Source organism: Molossus molossus, unplaced genomic scaffold, assembly GCF_014108415.1.
Source record: "Molossus molossus isolate mMolMol1 unplaced genomic scaffold, mMolMol1.p scaffold_m16_p_11, whole genome shotgun sequence".
Classification (NCBI taxonomy): Eukaryota; Metazoa; Chordata; class Mammalia; order Chiroptera; family Molossidae; genus Molossus; species Molossus molossus.
Window position 1 is genome coordinate 78027169 of NW_023425346.1, and position 17210 is coordinate 78044378.

A 17210-nucleotide genomic window follows, 5' to 3' on the forward strand; every position below is an offset into this window, starting at 1 on the left:
TTGAATGAATAAGCCAAAATATTAACAGTATCCCTTTTATTTCCTACTTTATGTTTTTTATTTATTTGAATTTTTGTGATGAGTATGTTGGCAGAACACTGTTAGTGTTCAACAAATATCCACATGCTTCTATTTCCCATTCCCCATGCATTTAGGTATGTTCATGGGACTAATTCTCACTAAAGGAATGTGGGGGGGGGGGTATAATGTCTCCTTCAGTCTGAGTCAGTTAAGATACAAGGATTATTGGGGATCATCTTTGAGGCTGGTTACCGTGGAGACCATGAGATATCCAGCAATGTGGCTGAGACTCAGTTTGCCTGTGTGACCTTACAGAGCAAATAAAGATGAATTTCAGGTCGTTGCTTTATTTTATAATTCCTGAAATTATCTTATTCATTTGGTTATATTGTACCTTTACTGCTCTACTAGAATGTCAGCCTCTTGAGAACATAAAGCTTATCTGTTCTGTTCACTGCTGTATCCCTGGTGCTTAAAACAGGGACTGCCACATGAGAAGAGCCCCATAAACAAATGAATAACTGAATGCATGAAGTCTTCTGGGTACCTGAGCAAGGGCAAAGCTGGAAAGCAGAGATGGCATTATCTATAGCAACATCCTAAGAGGGTACCCTTCCAGGAGTGAGAACTCACTTTGAGGACTCCAGCAGACACAGCCTAGGAGGAGGTGGAAAGGTGACACCATGTAATATCTTTTAAAGGGATGTAATTCACAGCTGCCACAGGAAGACTCAGCAGGAGCACTGCTAATAACTGCCTCTAGAAGCATTGTGTGATTTATTAGTTAGGATATTGGTTAAGTTACTGTAACAGATGCCAAATTATAATGGCTAAAACTAAATGATTTATTTCTCTCTTATATATAAGACCAGTGGGCAGGCAGTCCAAGAAACTTGGTTTAGGAATGTAGCCCAGGAGTTTGCATTTAAATAAACATCCCAGGTAATTTTCATGCACATAAAAAGTTGAGAGCTCGTTTTTTGGCATCTTGGGGCCAAAGTTTCTCTTGCTGCAACTTCCTGAGTCTTCTCCCACTCTTCCTGATCCTCCACCATTTCTCCTTTGACAGATTGCTGAGTTTCCATTGTGTGTGATTACTCTTTAATGTATCGTGGATAATGATTGCTTCAATGATCAAGTGTGCCCTCAGTTTTCTCTTCTGTTAAATGAGAGGGCCAGACTGGTGGTTTCTAAGGTCTCCTCCAACTCCAAAGAGTTCAATTCTATTTCTAAAAATTCTGAGTGGGAAGATTTACCTGGTCACAGAGAGCTCCCTTGATATTCAAGGATTCTGGGGAACTTTGGAAATATGCTATAGTCAGCATCAAGCTAGCTTCATGTTGTCATTCACTGAGGGTCCTCCTAAAGTACCCCAAATCAGTGACTGATTAGACCTGGAGGCAAAAGGGCCCATACACAGGGAAAAAAGGATGGAGCTATTCTCATTTATATAACAAGCTTCCCTGGTACTGGTAATTACCAGCAGCTTTCTATTTCAAAGGAATTTTACAAAATCATGTTCTGGTTTGAGAAACAACCCTGAGAAGCACGTTGAGCCAGAAAGATTTGGTGAAGAAGAGTGTGGGCTGATGAGGACTATGGTGAAACCAGGGGAAGTGAAGTTTGGCTTCTATAGAGAAGTCTCAGGACTCTGCACTTCTCTCGGAATAGTTTGAAAAGGCTCTTTTAGCAAACCAGAGGCCTGAAGCAATGTGCTTGGGCTTTGGAAGTGTCATTATTACATTTCTGCAGTATGGAGTGTATAAGTATTTCATTCTTAGTGATGGGGTTTAAACGTGCCCTGAGATAATTTGTTATTAATCATCCAATGACAGTAAAAAATCAAACTGCTCAGTTAGCTGAGTATTCCTTTTAAGAAAACAGATGTTGTTAGAGTCAGTGTTCCACTTTATGGGAAAAATTCCACTGACATATAAAATATGATTTATGATTCAAAAATGTTAATATTCTGTGTGTATTAAATACTAAAAAAGACAAATGTCTATAATTGTATAACATGCACATAAAAATGACTAATTAAGACTATTGCTGTCTTCTCATCGAGAGTTAGAAAATATTTAATTGAGTTTCCCTTTTGGGTGAGGGGTTTCAGCCAAGTGGCCTATTCACTCTCCATTTTCCAGAGTAACTTCTGAGAAATGTTTTAGGCTAGAATCTAATTATTTCCTAAATAGGTTAATCTAACGCATTATTAAATATGCAATTTCCTAAACCAGTGGTTCTCAAACTTTAGTGTGCATCAGCAGCACTTATTAAAACACAGATTGTTGAGCCCTATTCCCAGGATTTAGTAACTTTGAATTGGACCCAAGAATTTGCATTTCTAACAAGTTCCCAAGTGATGCTAATACTGCTGCTGGTCTGGGGACCACACTGTCTTAAACTTTCAGCTCCAGGTAAAAATTTAATTGGGCCCAGCCCTTGAGTGTTGACCCATGCACAAAGAGGTCGCTGGTTCAATTCCCGGTCAGCACATGCCCAGGTTGTGAGCCAAATCCCCAGTGGGGGACATGCAGGAGGTAGCCAATCAATGTTCTCTCTCATCAATGTTTCTATCTCTCTCCCTCTCCCTTCCTCTCTCTCTAAAATCAATAAAGAAAAATTATTAAAAAACAAAACCTAATTGAATTCTGGATGTTGCGTGTTGTTTGTGGTGGTTGTTTTTGAAAGCAGAAGACCAATGTATGATATAAAATAGTTTATCATTGTTTTACCTGAAGTGCTTTAATAGGAATTTTGTTCATCACTTTTAAGTGGGGCCTTGCATTACATTAATTTGTGTGTATGTCTTATCTCCTTTACAACTGCCAGCTCTTTGAAGGATTGTGTTCACTTCTGAATCCTCATTGTACTTTATAATGTGTAGACATCAATTAATTACTCAGTTTACATATATATATTTTTTTATCCTCACCGGAGGACATTTTTGCATTTATCTTCAGATAGAGCAGGAGGGAGAGGGAGAGAGAGAAAGAAACATCAATGTGAGAGAGATACATTGACTGGTTGCCACCCACACGACCCCAATCGGGGCTGGGGACAAACTGCAACTGAGGTACGTGCCCTTAGCGGAAACTGAACCCAGGACTCTGGTCCACAGGCCGATGCTCTAACCGCTGAGTCAAACCGGCCAGGGAAGTTTACATATTTTTAATTGTACATATCAACTTGACTGACTTTGAGGGTGAGGGGAAGGAATAGTTTCCTTAAACTTAACTAGGCCAATATTTGTAAATCTAAACAAATCTCCTTTATTTAGATTACTACACTTATTTAGTGATCTATACTTTTCAATCCTGTCCTTTCACTGTGAAATTTCCATACAGAGAAATATGACGTGGGGGTTATGCATAATAGTATAACACTTATAAAGACTGACACTCTCAGGAGTGTTATCTTCAAAAGCCAATATTAAAATCACGTGACTAAATTTTGCTATTACTTGCAGAGAGGTTGACTGATTTATCCCAAATTACCTTTGTTCCTCTTTAGTACTTTTAACTATTTAAGAACAAACCAAATTTTCAAAAGCCGGATTTCTAAAATCAGATGCCAGAATGCCAGGAATATTCATACTACTGTTGCATTTTTAGTAGCCATAATAAACTGCATTTGAATTTTTTGATTTACAGATTTTAGATTTGAAGAATTTCAGCTTTGGAAGAGACCATAAAGATCATCCAAGTCCAAATGTCCTCAGTCGAGTCCCACATCTCCCTACACTCATAACAACTCATAATTTGTTTAGAAAAACCAAACCAAGCTTAGGTGAGGGGGCACTCCCCCCCCGACCCCCCGCCCCGAGGTCCAAAAGTGCCCAAACATTTCCTCCCTTCAACTTCTACCCAATGGCTTTATTTCAACTCCTTTAAGAACAGCCTATCTAAACAGGCCACTCCAAGTGTCTGCTATTCCTCATGGTCATATTATCCCCCCCTGATCTGGTTCCCTTTCCACTACTTCTAGATCTCTCTGCTACAAAAGCAAGGGGAAAGCTGCAGGCCCCAGCTTCCAGCTACTAGCTGCTCAGGGCTCACAGGCTTGCTGTTGACAAGCCTGAATCATGACTGATAGAGGGGAGTGCTTTCTCCTTAGAGAACTTAGCAACTTGCTACTCCAAACCCAGGCTCAGTACAAGATTTGTTACCACAATGACTTCTTGGTAGTTGTCTGTGGTGCTATGGAGAGATGACATGGACTTCATCAAGGTTCAAACAGGAGAAGAAAAGCTTTCAGAGAAGAAGTCACCATCAACTATAATAACATTAACAAGGAACACAAATAGCTAAATGCTTACAAGTTTTAGTTCATATCCCCTTCATTAAAATTTTAGCTGAATAAAGAGCTATGTGTATAGATTTAGGTAACCTACTTTTTTTTGGTATGCTTTTTATTAATTAAATCTATCCAATTTAGGGTTACCTCAAACCATAATCCTCTATCATATTTAAAAATTTTACTTTTAATTATGATGGAAATATTTTTCTCACTAATGTTCACAAATCCACAGTAAACATCAGCTATGTACACACTATAAATAAAACATGACTTGAATCTACAAATAGAACTACAAATTTAATTAACTAACATAAAATTTAGACCAAGGAATATAAATGTCTACTAAAAATACAACAGATTTTAAATAACCAGAGTTTAGAATCTTGTCAAGTTCTGCATAATAGGGAGCAAAATCAAGTAATGGGCAAAAATACATCAAGAAAGGGAGAGAGACACATAACACAAAAATGAGTTTCCACAGTAGAGATGAACATGGATAGATAAATGACATGTGATATCCACAAGTAAAGAGACATACAGAATGGAAAAAGAAAACAATACATAAAATATAAGAATAAACTCCTGAAGACAGAAATAAGAGAAATAGGCTTTCACGGTACCTTATGTAGAGTTTTAGGAAATTGTCACCAAATACTTTTCAAATTAGGACACATTTTCCCAACTATAAGCATAAATAAGGATTTAGCTTTGGTACTTGCCTGTAAATTGGATGAAACTAAGCTGAGGGCCAGATGTTTTCCATTCATGTTTTAGATTATGCTAAACAAAATCATTAGAAAACAACCATGTGACTGAACAATTTAACCTTATATTTAAAATCAGGTGACATCTAGATACTGCCTCAGACAGCAGAAAAGTTTAATATACTTCTAATGTCAGAAATTTGATAGGTAATAAAAAATTAGTTTTGCTGTAATACAAACTTTTATTTTATAATAGGCAGACTGAATCTCCACAATGATGAAACAACTTTCTGAAAAGTGAAAGCTGTATATTACCCATGTATCAAATTAGAAACTGGATTATTTCCCCTGAATTGACTTTTGATATTAGGTAAACCAAAATATATAATATAGTTTATTTGGTATTATGCCGAAACTACTGCAGTCCATATGCATGGACTGAATTATGTAGTAAGTGTCAAATACCCCATTGGGGATTATGTTTCAGCATAATCATTAAAGACACGGAAGGAAATGTGTATAAAAACTAGAAAGAGAAATCATCAAAATGTCAGTATGAAAATGTATAGTATATCAATCACCATGTGCAAATTTTCCACTGGTAGTAAGTTATAATAGAAAAACAAAAAAAATGTGAAACTATCCAAAGAAGTTGTGATGGCTCATAGATACTTGATTACATGTTTGTTGAATGCTATCACTTATTGGCTATAGTAAGGAACATTATATAAGTTATATCACAATGTTCATAAAATAATTTGAGGAATAGCTGCTTCTTTAAAAACAATCAAGGGAGGAGTAATAGACACAAAGACCTTTATGCAAAAAACGTGTTGAGGCTAAAGAGCACCAGAAGAAAATGTACTGTTTACATACAGGGTGGGGCAAAAGTTTCACAGTTGTTCATATGGAAAAATAATACAATAATTAGTAAGAATACAAGAATAAGCCCTGTGTTTCACGTACTCACAACTGTAAACCTTTGGCTGCCCCATCCCGTATATAGAATGTTACATTAATCAGGTTACCATTATAGTGGCCCAATAATGAAACATGCCCTTTTGGTGTATTAATCTAAATATATATCTCCTTACTAACATACATCTTTCTATCTAGATTTTGTCCCCTAGTTTATCAAACTGTTGACACATATACTCATTGCAAAGCTGCACTTGGTGCCATAAACTGTGTGTGTGTGTGTGTGTGTGATAAACTTTTGATATTTCCTTCCATCATGCAAACGAGAGGAAGGTATTGATATATAATAGAACATTAATGAGCATTAGTATGATTTGTTTTGAGTGCCCCTCAGTTTTTGGATGTTACAAAAATTTTAATTACATTTACTATAAAGCAAAGCTTGAGGGTTGAATCTGATGCCATTTCCCAGTGAAATAAAAACTGTCAATTTACGTCAACTTTTCAATATTTAATGTGATACCTGGATGCAAGTGAATTGGTCTGCAACTTTAGAGCTCTAAACGACTTACTAGGTGTTTACACGCATTTCAAGTTACAGCTACGGCCCTAGTAACATTTTGTGAAACTCACAGCAGAACCAAAATTATGGGAAACAAGGAAGATGCTGCTTTAAACTCATTACTTAAAAACCCACAGTATTAACACAGAAACATGGTGCAAACTGGGGTAAAAAACTGCCTTTTCTATAATATTGTTTCAAATGTTTCTTCAATAAGCATGCTCATCAAGATTAATTTTTTAAATTGGTATGTCTTCTTTGATTGATTTGTGGCAAAAATATTTATAAAAATATACACAATATAGTTATAAGATTCAAACTCTAACTAAAACTAGAAAAGACTAACATAATAGTGAATAATATAGTGAGTGGTATTTTCTTTAACACAATTTACTTTCATTCATTACCAGAACTAGTACAAATCAGTGGTCAGCCAAAGGTAAATTTGCACAATTTTCCCTTGTGCAAAGCAGAAATCTATGGAGTGTTAACAAGTTTAGAAACACACAATTACAAATTACCTAAAGTACTGATAACTCCATTTCTCCGTGTTTCTAAGTTATTAGTAAAAAATGGTTCCTTTATTAACTGAGTGTTAAATTTAAAATAATCATATCATACTAATTTTAGAATTTTCTAAAATATGACACTTTATATTATATTTGCATGCCATCGAAACAGTTGCTTAATAAAATATAAAATGCCCATTGACATTTGAGGCCATTGTTAACATTTTTCTTCAACTAGTTTTTAAAACTTAATTGAAATGGGTGCACAGGTCTTTAAGTAAAGCCTTGAATACAGTTGATAGATTAAACTGTCTTTTTTGATATCGGCAAAACTCCAAATATAAAAGAAACTGTACATTTAATAGTAATTTGCTTTTGAACTTTTTAATTTAAATTTTATTAATTTTTATGCTAACTGTGCTTACATCTATCATTTATGCATATTATTTCTTACATATTGATTTATCTTAAAATAAAATGTTAAAGTCCATAATGATATTCTGGTTGCCGTTTTATAAATAAAACATGCAATAGCAGTTTAAATTTTAACAGCTTATATAATCTACTACATTTCTGCATAGTCAAACTTGTATTTTTCAGCATTTCTTAGCTTATTTTTCAGTATAAACATGAAATACTTTCCTTGGAAAATAATATACAGTATTGTGGCTTTATGGCTCCCATTTGGATAATGACAAACTTTTTTTTCTAAAGTCATTGGAACAGATTTTGCAGTGATACAACAAGGAACAGTCTTTCAGCTATGCAAAGTTAGTCTAGAGACTGTATTTTACCACACTTTTTAAAAATTTGCAGGTTCAATTATGGGGAAACAAAAAAGTTATGTCATCCAATGACTTTATTCTGCTTTTTAAATTATATATACTGTATTTTTAGATACATTCCATATATTTTATCTAGTTTTTCTTAACAATCACAAAGTTATAGTTATAAGGAAACTTTCAACACCTCACCTATTTAGAAACTAAATTTTATACATTTTATGTATTTTTTCTCTTAGTAACTACAGTTAAATTTATAAGGAAACTATTTTCAACACTTCATCTGTTTGGATACTAAATATTCATAGCTGTCAATAATAGCTAGTAAACTCATTTCAAAATTGCCATTTTTCTTTCTCTACCAAGGGCATTCTCTTTTTCATGAAAGGATCACTTCAACTTTTCTGAGTCAAAGGCCATTGGTCTTTTCCCTCTCTAACAAGGATTTCTCTTTCTCTACCTGCCAAAAAACCTCTTCAGGTTCTGAAGTTGATCCCAGGGCATGGCTCAGATGTGAGTTCTTGTAACTCTTCATAGAAATGATCCCCAGGAATCTTGATTTAGATCAAGAGCACACATTTAGATGTAGATTAATGCTACTCTCTAGCATCTTTCTTATTCCTATTGCTCACAAAACTGCCACATCCTTGACAATTTGGCTAACCCAAACTGCCTTTCTTTGGCAAAGGTCCCTGAAGACTCAGTCTAATTTGCCATTAAGTAGTTGCGAAAGTTCTAATGAGAGTAACTGGTTCTAAGACATATTTCCACAATGATTCTGATATTAATTTACTACCGTGTCCCAAGTTAATAGAGTAAAAATACTATTTCTTGAGTATAACAGTAATTTTTAATCTCAATTATGTTGATGTGAGTGTTTTACTTAATACAGTAAGTCTCAAGTACAACCCACACAGCTTTTAAGAACTTACCCTTCACTTTGACTTCAAACAAAAGGCAAGGTGACAGCAGTTTGTAAACTGTGAAATCCTATCAACGTATATACACCTCTACTACCATGAAAAAATGATTTGGTTCCACTGAAATTTGGCATTAATGATACAACTTAACATATTAACAAAATTTAGAACATTTCTGTTTGCTTATTCTAAATCAGAAGATTATGGTTTCAGTTTCAGGTTCAAAAACTCAAATATTAGAAAACATCAAGGAGCCAGCTGAGTCTTGAAAAAAATACTTGTAAACTTTAAAACTTCAAATTTTAGAGTCAGGAGAGAAACCTGGATAAGAGTATTCCTGGCCCCTCCCTGAGAAAATTTTAGTCTACTTCAATGATCAAAATAAAATCAAAACGGAACTAAACTTCCAGGCCTAGCCAGAAACAAGGCTATTGTGAAACAACTCTTAAGATTTACACAGCAAAAAACGATTAAGACGAAAACAAGCAAGACAATGTTGTATACCATGATGGGGTTGAAATGCAGGACTGATGCCTCTTTCCCCGGAAGAGACCAACCTGAACAAGGGCCCCCAGCTTCTCTGGAACTCTCCAAAATCTCATCTATGAACAGATCCTTTAGTCGCTAGGACCTCTCCAGACACCAGCATAGCTGGCTGCCAGAAGGAAACACAGCTCGGGTGTGATCAGAGTACCAACAAATGGAAAGCCACAGGGGATTCACCAGATAAAAAGAACGTGTGTTGTAGGTGCAGCAACTATCAAACTTTTAAGAGAAGTCCAGCAGTCTCCGGTCAAGTCCTAGGGCCACATAAGAAACTCAGGATGTGACTGGGAAATCATGCCCTATCTTATTTATCACAAAACTGATCTGGCCCTACTTCCTCCATCCATGCACCCAACACACTTTCCCTGAAACTTCCAAACCAAAGAAGCCTCCGACAGAAGCAGTCTCCAGGAACCTCCAAATTCCTAGTGAAACCTGACCTCTTTGTAAAGCCTCCCGGAAGAACAAAAGATCAAATGAGACCGGCTCAGCGGGGTCTTCCCGATGTGACCCCGGAGTTAACATATTTATTTTCACGGTGCAACTGCTGGTTGCTTTACATAGACATTTCATGCTGTAGCTCTGCATGGAGCTGAGGACAAAAGTAACATTTTTATTAATGTTGTAATTATTATAATTATTCTTTAACAAAGGTATTAAATAACCTGTACAAAGCCCGGCCCTGTCCTAACAAAAAACCCAGCACTATTTCAACTCTCCCAAGGTCCTTCCGCTTTAATTCAGCAGCGTTCCCTATATACAAGGTCACCAGGGTAGTCCTCCCAAACCGTAGGTCTCCCAGAGGGTGGGAACGGTTCTGAGACTGAAACTGCCCTTTCGTGATGCAGAGCTCCCAACCCTACCTCCCCTGCTCCTCCCGGGCACAGGGTTCCTGTCCGCAGGCCGGGCCAGGGAAGCTGGGAGGTAAGCAACAGGAAAGGACGACTGCCTCTGTTGGGTCTCCCCTCTGCCAGCTGCCCATAGCCCCCCACCCCCACCCCAAAGAGGTGCTGGGGAGTCCGAGGTGCGAAAGGCCTAGAGTCGCCCCCGGGTGGGCTCACAAGTCCCGCGGGTCCTCCCTCTTGACCCCGGCCTCAGCAACTTTGAGCTTCTTATTCTGGTGCGTCTTGACATGCTTGGCGAGATGGTCGCTGCGCATGAAGCGCTTGCCACACTCGGGGCAGGAGAAGCGCTTCTCGCCGGTGTGAGTCCGCAGGTGCCGCTGCAGCTCGTCAGAGCGCGTGAAGCTCTTCCCGCAGAAGAGCCAGTTGCATACGAAGGGCCGCTCGCCCGTGTGCCAGCGCAGGTGCGCCTTCAGGTGCGACGTCTTGCCGTACACCTTGCCGCAGCCCGGCACGTGGCACACGTGCTGCTTCTTCTTGCCCGGCTCTGCCTCGGGGGCGCCGCCCGCCGCCTGGCAGTTGGGGCAGCGGCAGCGGCGGCACCTCCTGGCCGTGGCCGCCAGGGGGGCCTTGGTCTGCAGCAGCGCGGCTATCTGGCTCTGGTACTGCGCAAAGTCCGACGGGCCCAACACCAGGCCTCGTTGCAGGGCGGCGGCGGCCGCGGCGGCGGCAGCAGCGGCTGCTGAGGCAGGGAAACGGGGCGCGTGGGGCCCGCCGGCACAGGCGCCTGACAGGCTGCCCCCCGGAACCCCGGAGCTCCCCGGACCGGTGCCCGCCTGCGGGATACTCCACCATGGGAGGTCGTCGGGGGCCGGGTTGGGGGACAGCTGGCGGCACGTGGGAGGCGGTGGCGGCGGCGGCGGGGGCAGCAAATTGGAGTAGCCGTGCGGCAGCGCGGCCTGGGCCGCGTAGGGCACGTAGGCGGGCGCGCAGCTGGCGGGCAACGCCGCCATGCTGGAGGGCAGCATCTTGACCGGTGAGAACTCGTAGGGGTACGAGGGGTCGGCAGGGGGGGTGAGCGGCAGCTCGTGCGCCGCCCCGAAGGAAGGCTGTAGGTGCGTTTTCTGCGGCGTCAGCCCCAAGCTGGGGTGTGGGGGCGGCAGCGCGCCCGGCGAGTGCGCCGGCATGTCGGCGGTCCACGGGTGGAAAAGCCTGGAGGGCGAGCCCAGTGCTGGGTCGTAGGGCACCTGCAGGAAGTCCGGGGGCGCCGCAGCGCCCGGCTGGCCGATACGGCTACAGGTGGCGGCTAGCAGCGCCAGGGGTGAGTGTTTGCCCAGGTCCGGGGAGGCGCTGGGGGTGCGGTCCTGCATGGGCGGCGGCGGGGGAGGGCGGAGAAGAGACAAAAGGTTAGCGCTCCAAGCGCGGTCTCCAGGCCAGCCCGCTACCCCCACGCCAACTATTATATCGCCGCCCCTCCCCCGTCCCGCTGCCCCTCCCCCGCCACCGCACCCCACGCACGCACCCACCAGTCCCAGGAAACTTTTGGTGCCTGAGCTACCTGCACGCTGAGCGCGAGAGCGCTTCCTGTTCAACTACTGTACTTAGTTCAAAGAGACGCCACCCAGTCTTAGAGAAATCAGGCACAAAGTGGGAGGGGAGAGGGATCCGATCGGTGACTCCCGGCTCCGCGGTCAGAAAGGGCCTGGAAGCACCCGAGACCGACCGCACTGCCCAGACGCCCTCCCTCTCACCTTTTAAGCTGTTTCCACGCTACTCTCGGGCTCCTCCCCTACCCGCCCCAGGCTGAAATCAGCAGGAGGACCCAGCTGGGTGAGCTCGGGCCTTGTTCTCAGCCAGACACACCCCTGTACCACTCCCGGATCCGTGCGACCCTCCCCCAAAGGCCACACTCTTGACACCAAGGTTAGGTGTGAAGTTGGAGTGGGTACCCCTACGTCTGACTCCCGCGGCACCCACTGAGCGGGGCTCCCTTTGAGATTCAGGGTGCACAGAGTACCTGGGGAGAACAACACACGACCCTTCCCACCTTTCCCTTCCCACAGCCCAGCCCTGACCTGGAGGAAGGCCTGTAGTGAGTCGTTCCGGAGTACGGCAACGGCGGCCATGGCTATAGTTTGTGGGCTGTTGGCTGCCCAGCAGGGCGCAGCCGAGGCATGGAGACCCGAAAGCGAGGGCGAACGGCCGCCCAGAGTCCCTCGCCGGCGCCCGCTCTGCGCGCTGTGGCCCTCCCCGCCCGCGCCCCTCGCCGCACCCCACTCGCTCGCCCCGCGCGCGGTCTGAGCGCTTCAGGATCACCTCCAAGAATTTGATAAGGACTTTGCTGGGCCGCCAGCCAGTCAGAGGGAAGATTTATGGCTTTGAAGTTTGCCGCTACCCAATCATCAAAGAATAGCGGCTCTTTCAGAAGCGAAAGCAAATCCTTTGAATCCACAAAGCTCCTATGGTGTGTTTGTTGGTCTGGATAAAAGAACTGATTATTAGGGGGGATGGGAAGGGAGGAGATAAAGGCGGGACAATTAATGAAGTAATCACTATGTGGGAAATGTATATACACAAATAATTGGATTTTCCTGATCAAAGGGGGCCTTGCCGCCTGGAGACCCGCGCTTGGTTTCTTGAGACACTCTATCCCCCTCCCCCCACTGCCTTGCAATTAAAGATTTGCACCGAGGCTGCGCCTAAAGTGACAAAGTGTCTTTGTTATCTTCAGAGAAATCTGCCTCCGGCTTCCAAGCGCAGACTTTGAGACGGAGATGAGGGCAATTCTCCCCTCCCCAGTACTTACACACTTCACGCCGGAACAGCGTGTGCACACCGCGGACCCGAGGGAATTCCCAGGGCGGGGTGTGGGATGTACCTCGCCCCGCCTGCCGCGTGCCCCCCTGCCGGTCTCCGTGAAGCCGCGGGCTAGGCTGTGACCCGGGGCGGGGCGGGGCCGGGCGGCCGCCCAGGGAGGCAGTGGGTGGCGCGCACACTTCAGGGCCGCCCGCCTGACAAGCGACTAGAGCTCTCTTGTGACGTCCTTACTGGCAACTTGGAAGTTTTCTCGGGCCACAACTTTTGCAAATAGTGAGCCTGAGAAAAAACACCCCTGCTGCGTTTAATCCCAAAGTCGTTTGGCAGGACACCCAGAGCAACCCAGAATATACACCGGAGGGAAGAAATGCTCTTCTCTCTCCAGGCGGCAGCCCTGGACCATATAGAGGGAGGAGGCTGATCGCTGTTAGGCCCCACCGAAAGCCCCAGCGATGCTGGCAGTTGTCCCCCTGAGCCCAGCCAAACCAGTGCACGCTCTTGCAAGCCTCACAGACCTACCAAGGAACTACTCAAAAAAAGTATGGCGCGGCAGAGGAAGCCTTTTGTTGTTGTTGAACAAACTGCAATAGTAGATACCAGGTCAAATAGTCCTCTAATCGGAAGGAGGAGTCAGTACAAACGGTTGTTCTCGTCACCTTTGGAGACGCGGGGCTGTGCTTCGCCTGGGTCAGGGAAATGCTCACCAGGGTGTCCACCCCCTCCCCCAAACTCTCGCTGGCCCTCCACGCCCTGTTGGGGAGGCACAATTGGCCACCTGCCTCCCTCTGGCCAGGAGTGCAAAGCGGGTCCTGCAGGGATTTTTCGGACACCGGAATCTCCCCTCTTGGAGGGAGAGGAAGAAGAAAAAGGCGGGTGGAGAACCGCACTGCACTGGAGGGGATTAGGGGCCCAGAAGAGCCTCTGAGGCCTCCAGCCGGCAGCCGTGGCTCCTGGGCCTGGCGACCCGGCTCCAAGTCCGGCCTCTCCTCTCTCCCAGGCCGAGGGCAGTGTCGGGATCTCCCGAACTGTCTCTCACCCGGCCTTCCTGCGTGTCATCAGCGACCGCAATGCCGGCTGGACTGACGTGAGAGGACGGACCGAGTGACCTAATTCCAACGGGCTTCTGATTCTGAGTCTGGGCTGTAGCACATTGGTACCTTTGAATTTACCAAGAGATCTGGACGCTACAACACTAGGCACCCATTTCCACACGCCCAGGGCCCGTCAGTGAAATAGAAACATCTTGCTTGAGACGAATGGGCCGCAAGTGGCCCAAATACTACGAGCACTTTACACGCTCCGTCCTCGCACGCCCCCCTTCTCTCCAACAAGGGGTCACCCCGGGAACTCTGAGCAGTAACCACACAGCTCCGCGACGCAGTCTGGGTCCCGCAGATGAGGTCCGGGTGCTCTGGGAAAGTGGAAGGGGAGGGGACTTAGTGTTTTGATCCGAGACCGGGGAGACCTACCCCTTTCCACGTCCGATCCAGGGGGTCGAGCCCGCGTGAAGCCTGGGACCAGAAGGGGCGGGCGCTTTCCCGTGTGCAAGTCAGAGGCCAGGGAGTCCGGTAGCGCACAGCCGCGCTCTCACCTGTCGGTAGTCGGCCAGCGGGTCTGGTCCCTTATCGTGTTTCCTTTCGCAATCCTTTGAGCTCTTTGACACCCTGTCCACGGGAGGCTGGGCCAGGCATGCTGGAAGGGCATTCTCATTTGCCGAATCTGTTCGCTATTATAACAAAAAGGCAAAAAAGGCCAATCCACTTCTCCTTGGTTGTTATAGGAGAGAACTTTTTCTCTGAGATGCCCCCACTTAGCCAATTAAACCACCACCAGTGGCCAGCAGTGCTAAACAGTGGTGGCTTAGTGGTTAAAAGCTCGGATTTTGAAAAAAAACAAATTTCCACTTTCTAGACGGTAACTTTTGCAAGCAAGTTACTAAGTCTCTGTGTGCCTTAGTTTCCCAACGTGTAAAATGGGGGTTATAGTGCTCACCTGTAGAGTGCTTGTAGGCTTAAAAGATGACGTAATGTATGGAAAGTCTTTAGAACAGTTCTGTGACAGCGCAGTGTAGGCTTTCTTGAGTATTCGAAATCTTTGCTCTTGGCCTCATCTCCATTTGTGAAAACCCACCAGGATTCCAACCCTCCCAAGTCTCGAGCTGAAGCTCAGAGAGACTTTTACAAACTGCTGTTTGGCCTCCCTCCCTTTGCTTTCCGTACTCCTGAAAAACTTATTCTTAATGAAGTAATGTTCGCAGCGACCATTAAAAATGCAATGCTGGGAGATCAAAGTACAATATTTATTTTAGAAATTTGTTGCAATCACCAAGAGATACAGGTATCAAGGCCAAATATCAGTTGCGTTACACAAAGCCCGGCGCCGGGGAAGAGCGTGTGGCTGCTCTGCCATAATGTAAAAAGACATCAAAGACGAAGCGCGCTGCAAAAGTGCGCAGCCGGGAGGGAGGGAGTGAACCCGGGAGGGCCCAGCGCGCTCCAGACGGAGCGGGGGCTGCGGGGGCGAGGGTCAGTTCAAAGCGGTATCCGTTGGAGCGCGAGTTCACTGGAGGGAAGATTTAATGGGCTTTCTTTTGTTGGTGGGTGTGTTTGTGCACCGGAGGACCAAGAAACTCCTCTGTGGTCCTCCAGCCCCAGGGCGGATGTTCGAGGGGGGTAGGGGGTGTGGGGATCAGCGAATAGGAAGCAAACTTTAACCGCGGCACCGCAGGGAGGTGGAATACCAGCCTCTAGACCGCTAGCGCAGAGGAGCCGCACTCCAAGCCGCTCTCCAAGCAGGAGGGCTCTTGAGGTGGGAAGTTTGCCACGCCGTTTCTTCTCGGGCGGGCTGCGAGCTCCGACTGGATGCCACCTGCAAGAAGAGGCGGGTGGGTGAACCCGCAGAGGCCCGCGACGGGTGAACTTGCTTTGTGCTCCCCGCATCCACTCCCGGGGGGAAAAAGTGTTTGCTCAGAACTCTAGGGTTGCTGTTTCGCGACTGAGCCTGGTACCTTGTCTCAGGCATTTTCTGGCAGCAGCTGGGGAATCACGCCTCTGGAATCAACCCAGTAAACCATCTCCTGTTGATTTTTTTTTTAAAAACTACATTATTTAGATTTCAACTAATTCTTACTTCATTGGCTCTTAGAGCAGGGTGTTGCTTAAGTGCCCAGATCTCGCCCTCCTCTCTGCCAAAGCCTCAACCTTCCATTTCCCCGCATCTGCCTACTTAACAAGTACCAGTCGTTGCTTTATTAAGGTGGTGGTAGGAGAGAGGGCAGAATTTCCCTCATGCTAACCGGCCACTGGGTCGCAGGAGGATGCCTGTGCGTTTGTTTCTTCAGTCACTACAACCAAGTATTCTGAAAGCAGTCACTCGGCAGCCCTTTGAAGTCGGACTAGAGCAGAAAGCTCCTATTGTTTTCAGCTCTCGACGTGGAAGGGATCAAACTTTGCCTCTTCAATCTGAAAGATTTTTTAAAATGGTGCGAGTGGGGGAGGGTTGCAATCTCACTCTCCAAATTAACGTTGAGATTTGGAGTTGTCTCCAAGCTTAAGTTGCAGACTCAATCACAGATGCCCTAAATAGGGGCTAGATCATTAACAGGCCTACTGCATTCAGTGGCAAAAAATAAAAAAATACTGAGATCTTTGGAAAACACTGGCTTAGTTTGGGAGCGTTTCCTCCAGAGTTAATTTTAAGCTTAAACTTCAAAATTGAATCAATATAGCATGGATAAAGGAGTGGAATTCTAGATCTAGGAGGATCTTTTTCTTATCTGATTCGATTTCCCCATTTGATGGCAGGAGGAAACAGAGTTTGCATGAAATGTGTCATGCCTGCACAGTGCTGTGAACTTCAGTAGCTGTTCAGTAACTGCTCATCAGTGCTGGTGGTAGAGTGGAATTCTGTGTACCTCTGTCCTTTGCACAGTGATTGGTGCTACAGAGCACACAATGCAGCAGGAACTCAGGAGAGTACTGGTGAGAACTGGAGGAGTTAAGGGAAGTTTATCAAGGAGCTGGGGCTTGGGGGAGCCTTTAAGGACCTATGTGGATTTTAATGGAGTGCATAGAAAGGAAGATAATGGAGGGAGTAAAGGGAATTCGCCTTTCAGTGAGAAGCTGAATCAACATGGAAGATAAAGCTTTACATCTTTGATTTCCTGGTGTAGACAGGGTGGGGCCAGATTAGAGAAGTCAGGAAGAGGAGTTTGGCTCTGATGCTATATATAGTAGGAATTTATTGTAGGCTTCGGAGCAGGTGAATTACAGGACTTCAGTTCCATTTCTT

The 17210-nt window shown here is 44.9% G+C and overlaps 1 protein-coding gene across 1 annotated transcript; it reads right to left on the bottom strand.

Moving 5' to 3' along the window:
• Positions 1-10318: 10318 nt before the first annotated feature.
• SP5 (Sp5 transcription factor) lies at positions 10319-12235 on the bottom strand. The gene is made up of 2 exons (XM_036253248.1): positions 12179-12235; positions 10319-11467 (listed from the first exon to the last, which is right to left on the bottom strand). The coding sequence occupies exons 1-2, from the start codon at positions 12227-12229 to the stop codon at positions 10319-10321; spliced, it is 1200 nt and encodes a 399-aa protein (XP_036109141.1). The 5' UTR covers positions 12230-12235.
• Positions 12236-17210: the final 4975 nt, after the last annotated feature.

Coding starts and splice junctions, on each gene's coding strand:
- SP5 (XM_036253248.1), bottom strand. CDS start 12,229: ATGGCCGCCGTTGCCGTACTCCGGAACGACTCACTACAGGCCTTCCTC. Junction 11,468..12,178: donor CACTACAGGCCTTCCTCCAG/GTCAGGGCTGGG, acceptor CCGCCCATGCAG/GACCGCACCCCCAGCGCCTC.